Raw genomic sequence first — 7478 nt, 5'->3', positions numbered from 1 at the left:
TCTTAGTCTAGTCAAAGTTCACCTAAAATTCCCAAAACCACCAAATTTGGCTGCAGTCGAACCCATGCTACAAGCCTGTGGGACCGATCCGTATGAACCCTTCAGCAATCGATGTGCCAAATACGTTAAGATATCGACTATGGCATATCCATTGCTTTCATGCTGATGGATCCCATAGGTGCGGAGCATTGGGTTGTCCGCAGCCAATTCTGGCGGTGTTGGACGCTTTTGACGTGACCCAAGGTCACCATATTCTAGAGAGGAGAGAGTACCGAACAAGCGACATCGAATGAAAGGCTCGGAGCTTGGGTTGTCGGCAGGTTTGGTCGGCCGTTTAGTGCTTCGCTTCGGCTTCGCTTCAATTAAAAACAAAACTGCGATAAAATGAGAGTATGAGGCCTCAAAGCCCGGGCGCGCAATATTCGAGATGAGCACCCCTTTACACATACGAACCCCGACCGCCTCGCACAATTTGGTGCCGAGAACGGCAATATCTGGGAAAAACCGTTACAATAACGTATAAGGTTACTTGCTCCTTACCTGCTGGTTATCTGCTCTCGGGCAACGGCAAAGCAAGGAATCAGAAAGTTATCTGAAATCCCCAAACACAAAACAAAATCTGATGAGATATTGTCTGCTGTGCAAGGATAGGTCGCTCCTTACGCCAAGTGCCTCATGCACTAATGAGGAATTGTGACCGCGCCAGTCGCAGAAATAATGCAGCAACATCAAGGACATCTAAGCGGGCCCATGGTTTTTTTAGAAATGGAACAAGTTCTAGAGAAGAGAGAAGCGAACCCTTCCCAATCTGGTTTGAGAATTTCCATGGCATAGCGGCTGATACGCGTTTTTCGTACGTATTGTTTGTGTTTCGTACGTAGTTCTCCAACCTTCAATGCTCAACTGAAAGCTTAGTGTATCGCTTCATTCGGTAGATGTAAATTCGGGGCTGGAGGCTATTGCCCCCAAAAAGATATGGGAGCTGTTGGCAAAAATAGATGTGAAACGCGGAATTGATATGGCATGCTCGTCCGAAACAAGATATTGGTGACAGCATACGACCACACTAATTCGTTACCCAGGGGCGCTGCTCCGCTTAGTGAGAGTGGTGGGGGGGGGGGGATTGAGCTGCCAAAAATTATGAAACCTAAATCCGAGAACTGCCAAAAACGGCTTCTTCCTGGATTTGAACTACTTTCCTCTCAAAGCTTAGAGGACTATAGCCTGAGTTGGCGTGTGTGTGGGGGGGGGGGGGGGGGGGTAATCTCCAACTGCTTGAACTGATAACAAAACTATATACCTAACATTAACCCCCCAGCTTTTCAGCACGCTTTTATGATTATTAAAAACCCGGTGAGTTATTATGAGGAAAAAAACTTCGACCTCGCCAGTAACGCTTCACCGAACGTCAATCGGCTCAGACAAATGTTCTTGCGGTTGTATTGCGATTGGATGACGTGCGCACAACATGCTGCTGCCCCGTTCCCAGGCAATCATTATGGTGAAGATCGACAACAAAGGCCCGGCCGACCGGCCTTGAGAAACGAGGCGGATTATCGGCACCACGCGACAGCACTCGGCAACCGGCGAACAGCACAACTAACAGAGGATATGGGTCGAAAACGACAGCAATCAGTGCCGCCCTGAGGCATTGTACAAATACGCACTCGCCTACAGCCGCCGGCGCCTGCGGACTACGGACGGCGAGGCGGAGAGGCCGCTCAGACAGCGTGCCAGCCCGCGGCAGCCACACGGCCGGCGCGGCGCGTTCGGTGGGGCGGCGCCGCGCGCCCGCCGCGACTCCACGCCCTGCGGGACCGGCGGAGCACTGCAACACGCGACGGCGGCGGCGACGGCGCAGGCGTTACGGACCCCGAGCGCGTAGCTCGCGCCCGACCAGTGTTCCTGGGGTCGAGCGCGCTCCACTATCTGGCGCCGCCGGTGTCCGGCTCGGGCTCGCCGTCGGCGGCCTCCTGCTCCGACTCGTCCCTCTGCCGCCGCTTCTTGGCGCGTATGTCGGCCAGGGTCTCTTCGATGGACCGCTTGTCGGTCTTCAGCGAGCTCGACACTGGCGGCGAGCACGGACACACGCCGGTTAAAGGACGGGCACTTCATCACGGAAAGGGGCTGCACTACACGTGAATTACATATTTAATGTGGGACATATTTCCCATCTCCATGTTGTCCAATCTGATGCAACGGCTTTGTGGTGATCGTCAGACCGACACAACACAACAAAAAGGGTCCGGTATTTGAGCGGCACACCCCTGTGCCATACCACTGTACCACACCCCTGAATGGCAAACCTTTGTACCATACATATGAATGTCACACCTCTGAATGTAATACCTCTGAATGACATATATCCTTACCATACCTCTGAATGGCATGCATCTGTGCCATATCCATGAATGTGCTTAGTGGGATGGCATACCTCTGAATGTCATACCTTTGAAACCAATGCCTCTGTGTCTTACCTATGTGTCATACCTCTGTGTCATACCTCTGTGTCATACCTCTGTGGCATACCTCTGTATCATACCTCTCATCGCTGAGCCGCAAGACAAAAATCGCTCAGGCCCACACGTCCACCTGGTATCTCCACCAGCTCAGCACATGATAAAAGCACGGGATGCCTGGCCCCCTTGCCTTAATTTTCACAAGGCATTCGGTCAAACGTCTGCAGTTTGGCAGCGCTCGGCGTGGCCGGCGTGGTCGTGCTCACCAACACCAAACGACGAGTTGACGGCGGCACGCTGCGCAGAGTCGTCGGCGAACAGGTGCTGTCGCTTCTGCAGGAAGGCGGCGGGCGGCGGCGGTGGCGCCTTCTTGCCGCGTCGCTGCCGCTGCTCCTGCTCCGCCAGCTGCTCGGCCAGGTCACGCTGTGGGCACATGGGGTCACGGGGGTCACGCATCTGGTCCCAGGTCGCGCGAACCCCGGCGAGAAGCGGACGCATTCGCCCTGAGCGTGGTCTCTAGCAACAGCTGTCTGGTGATCCACACGCAGTTGGGTTTGATTCTTTACCTGTTTATCTTACTGGCCTTCTTGTGGCATTGTTGTAAGAAATCGCCCGAATCTGACTTAGCTGTTTGCAGCCGCAAACGTCGATTAACGCTGTCACGATATTAAAATCCGCACTAGCAAAATAGCTGTTGGTATCGTGTAGTCTCACACGGCAAATGGGATCACAATAAATTCCATCATCTGCTCAGACAACTTCTAATGAATTTCCGTGCCCCTGGCTTCAATAAAAACAAAATTTTGCACCCCAGATTGTGATCTTCAAGGAATTGGGCGTACCGCAAGGCTAAAAATACTCAACCAGGTTACTGCGAATGATGTTGATTCACAAAACGTTCTTATCGCCGGTCCATCGATAGCTACGCTGCAATACTTAAGCAACTTTTGTTTCGAAGTTTTTGACAAGGCGACAAAGCACAAACTTGGTATGTTTTAAGGGTGTAGGAAACGTGCACATCAGTACTGCGTGCAACGAAAGCTGATGGCAGGGTCCAGATCAGTCAAACCTTGCCAGTTCCAATCTAAACCGAGCGCATCTGAACTGGCACCATCACTGTGCCGGTCCCAGAATTTGGGCAAATTTACAACTCGTCAAAACACCACACAGCGGTTCGGTGAGTCGAACCCTACATTACTTGCCAAAAATTTCACCGTTGTTCTGCACCGGTCACCACGCAGAAGAACAAAAAAAAAACTGGTCACAAATTACAAGTACAGTTTACTATACTTCAAAAAACACACACACTTGCACAGCTGCCTGGGCGGGCCCCTTCTCGTCCGACATCGTCTCACCCCCTCCCGCCGCCTGGGCGACGCCACACACCTGGAACGCCTCCTCCTTGGCCCGGGCCGGGTCGTACTCCTCGCCGCGCCGCAGGGCGGCCACCTCCTCGGCCGCCAGCTCGTACTCCTTCTTGAACAGCATGATGTGCCGGTCGACGCCCTCCTCGCCGAACGCGTGACACACGAGGCCCGCCACCTCGGCCACATCGTGGCTGCCGGTCAGCAAAGCACAGGTCATCGGGCCGTGGTCATCCAGCCTGCGATCCCACAAGAGAACGAGAACGCTGTGTGGACTAAAGGGATGAATCCCTCTACGAGAACGAGACCACTGTGTGGGCTTAAGAGATGCCACCGCCGCGATTAATCTTCTGTTCAGCCACGTACAGAAAAAGGAAGAGCATCCCCGCCAGACCATATCGGAACTTCTTTTCGCCGCTCCCCGCCGGAGTATTTATGTAGCGTGTCCATATGGCAGCACTCCGGGCCACAATTTTGCAGAACGGCGAGCAGAAGCAAAGACAGCGGAGTAGCAGTATCCCCGTTGTGCTACCCGCTCAAGCGGAAAGTCGGTTGATCAAGCTATCGTGTTCCCCTCGACTTAGAAATACTAAAGCTGTAAATCATGTTTTTTTGCGCTCAATCCTTTTGTGCCAGTAGCAGCTACTTTAGTGATGTGAGTGGAGACACCCAGCTACAAGTACATTGCAAAATATCACATGACAAACCATAAATATGGCATGTCATGCAGAGATGACATGGTGCTGTTTGAAAACATGCCAGAAGCCTAGTACCTGACTTATAAGCCCATTAACTGCATAGATGGGTTTATTTGTATCCATCTACCCATGGAATGAAGAAAAAAAACATATGTTGCATGCTCACAGTATGCTCCTTTGGACTTCATTCATTGGTGGAAACTGCTTCTTCAGTAACACATCATCTTTCATGAACTTCTGTACTTCTGTTTCAGCCTGCAACAAATGAAGTTCCATCAATTTTAGTAGAAACTACAGCAAGTTGTTACATGCACTTGTGAGGAATGTTATGCACGTAGATGAGGCAGTAGTAATGGCCTTCTTCCCTGGTGAAAAAACAGGAGTATGGAGATATAGAATGGCCTTCTGTTATTCACTTCTATAGGCATGTTGCCAAAATATCACCACATCTATATCTCTATTCTCCTGTTTTTTTCTGAGGAATAAGGACATCCCTACTACCTTATCTATGAAGAGTAAAGCAGATGATGTGCTCAAAGCCAGCTAAGCAGTCAACTAGTACTTGAACTCACAGTACTGGAGGCTTCTTGCTAACCCTCCAGATCAGGTTGACCATGTCAATCTCAAGCATGAAGTAAAAAATGCATCCAATTACTCATGCAAATGCATTCTGAATCAAACTGGGTGCCCAATGGCCTGGGGATGATAAAAGGACAAATAAGCTTATGTTAGGTGAATAATTGGCCTAGTTTACCTAACACAAGAGTCTGATCTACTAACAGTGCCTTGAGAGGGCTGCAGACTTGATACCCTTGATTGGACAAGGCAAAATATGCAATCAATGCATGATACTCTTTTACCAAGTTTGATAGTGGCCCCCTGATATCTGAATCACCAAAGGTCCAAAAACTGGAGGAATTTGCATCTTAGAAAAACAGTTCTATCAATAGCAATCATGTCAACATTTGACTCCTGGGATTTCAGACCAAGGCTCATATCTTTCAAAAATGAAGAAATAGTCACCATTCAGCAATACTGTTTGTCAAATAACAAGACAGATGGAAGCACAATATGAGCCACTAACACAACAACACACACCACAACATATACATACAACATACCAGGAGAAAACACCCTGCATACCTCTTTGCGAAACTTCAGGAGCATTTCCTTTTCTTTTTCTTTCAGTTTCTTTGCTTCCTCTATTTGTTTCTTCTTTGCTTCCCTCTGTGCTTGGGTAGTTGTTACTGGAGGCTTCTCCATCTTACTCATTATAGACCCCAACAGGTCCATGTTTGAACTTTGATGTGAAGAACAGGCCTGTTTCAGAGGCTGTCCCTAATCTCCTGAAATCAAACTTTGTAGAGTAAGGAGGTAACAATGCTGATTTACACTGCTGGCAACAGGCCAAATAGGCTAATAATAACATGAAATGCTCCAAAGCCAAACTTACTAGAATAGCATGATTACAATAAAAATCACAGTGCTGGCTAGTGACAAGAGCTGTCAGATTCAGTGCCCATTGTCTTTTCACCTCAATCAATGTGAGCAATTGCATTTTCAGGTACAACACAGGTCTGAGCCAAATAATTCAAAAAATAAATTGATCAACATAGGTAAACTCCAAACAATACACATAAATGCCCATAACTGTGGCATTTGAAACAGAGCATGATTGGGCAAGTGGGGTTACAACATTAATAAAAGATGTGATAAAATAAATAGCCACTTGTTTGGTTCCATATCCTGATGAAAAGGGTATTGTTATTGAACAGGAAGATAGCTTTACTTCTTAGCAGCAGAAGAAAATAACTGTATCATACTTCCATCATAACAGTAAGGCATAAGCTACATACAGCTTTCAATCATCACACTTGCTTTCAAGCCTCATGAGAGCATTGTATAAGTGGGTAGTCCCTTTGTGGCTTATTGCATTGCATACAAATTACAACCCATGTTCACTTAAATACGCCACCGCAGCAGTACACAGCGCAGGCGTTAAATATTCCATTCCCCACTGATTTTAATATAAAGAGCATGTGCCAACCACCAACACAAACAGAGCTCCTGCAAACGTCCGTCTCACTCGGTTTTCTGACAGGTGTGTATATGCCTATCCTTATCTTTTCTAATTAATGGACTTCCAGCCAACCAACCTACGAAGTAAATCGTTTGGTGGCGTACTGCGCAGCGTACAATAATATCTAGTAGCCTAGGTAACATCGACGACACCCTGCAAATCCTTGCATATTTCGCAGCAGCAGTATTGTCACATATGCGTTGTAATGGCAACCATATTTAGGGATGGACAAGACTTCCAGACGGTATTTGCCGATTGATTTATTGTGTTATCGTGCGTTAATGAAGTGCCATTTTTCATCCGCTTTACTTTCAGTGTTCCAACACTGTTTCGCAATCTATTGGCTGCCTTGCAACTACCCATCTCTTTCACAGCGCTAAGATCAGAGTACGCCACCTTGGCTCATGATTTCCCTGAGACCTGGACTTCTTCGGGGCTTCGAGTTTTTCTTCCCCAGTTCCTCCTCAACGGTCTCATTCTAAACACATAAAACAGCTACCTTCTCCGAAGCTCCATCTTGGACACTCCAGTGTTTCACTAAGTCATGAACGGTGGACACTGAGTGCATGTAGATGTTATTGTCTCGCGTGCTCTCACCTTCACATATGCATTGATGCATGCACTGATAGACACAACGACCAATTTGCGCATAACACACTCACTCAAATTGTAAATGATGAATAGACTAGGGATCTGATCGCGCCCAAGTCGCATTGCTCGCAAGCTTAGACACACGTTTTGCGGGTGTCATAATTGTGCAGGGGGACACACGCCCAAGCAGAATCGTGCCCATGAGCGCCTTCAATCACAGACAGAATCATAACATGATTCCGTCTTCTCCCGCCGCGCGGAGGACGCTCGGTAGGGGGGGGGGGGC

The 7478-nt window shown here is 48.5% G+C and overlaps 1 protein-coding gene across 6 annotated transcripts in view; it reads right to left on the bottom strand.

Moving 5' to 3' along the window:
- Positions 1-1423: 1423 nt before the first annotated feature.
- Positions 1424-7478, bottom strand: part of LOC119106331 (sperm-associated antigen 7 homolog) — a 26155-nt gene continuing 20100 nt past the window's right edge. The window contains exons 1-6 of one of the 6 annotated variants that reach the window (XM_037229949.1): positions 6752-6774; positions 5665-5867; positions 4688-4776; positions 3846-4017; positions 2726-2882; positions 1424-2068 (exon numbers count right to left, since the gene is read on the bottom strand). In XM_037229949.1, coding sequence (XP_037085844.1) covers positions 1926-2068; positions 2726-2882; positions 3846-4017; positions 4688-4776; positions 5665-5814 — 711 coding nt within the window. In that variant the 5' untranslated portion in view covers positions 5815-5867; positions 6752-6774 and the 3' untranslated portion in view covers positions 1424-1925. Of the gene's footprint in view, positions 2069-2725; positions 2883-3845; positions 4018-4687; positions 4777-5664; positions 5868-6677; positions 6775-7478 lie in introns of those variants that run through there. The other 5 variants (XM_037229946.1, XM_037229945.1, XM_037229944.1 and 2 more) reach the window with 5 other exon arrangements.

Source organism: Pollicipes pollicipes, unplaced genomic scaffold, assembly GCF_011947565.3.
Source record: "Pollicipes pollicipes isolate AB1234 unplaced genomic scaffold, Ppol_2.1 Scaffold_6138;HRSCAF=7277_pilon_pilon_pilon, whole genome shotgun sequence".
NCBI lineage: Eukaryota > Metazoa > Arthropoda > Thecostraca > Pollicipedomorpha > Pollicipedidae > Pollicipes > Pollicipes pollicipes.
This window is presented reverse-complemented; position numbering and strand designations above follow the sequence as displayed.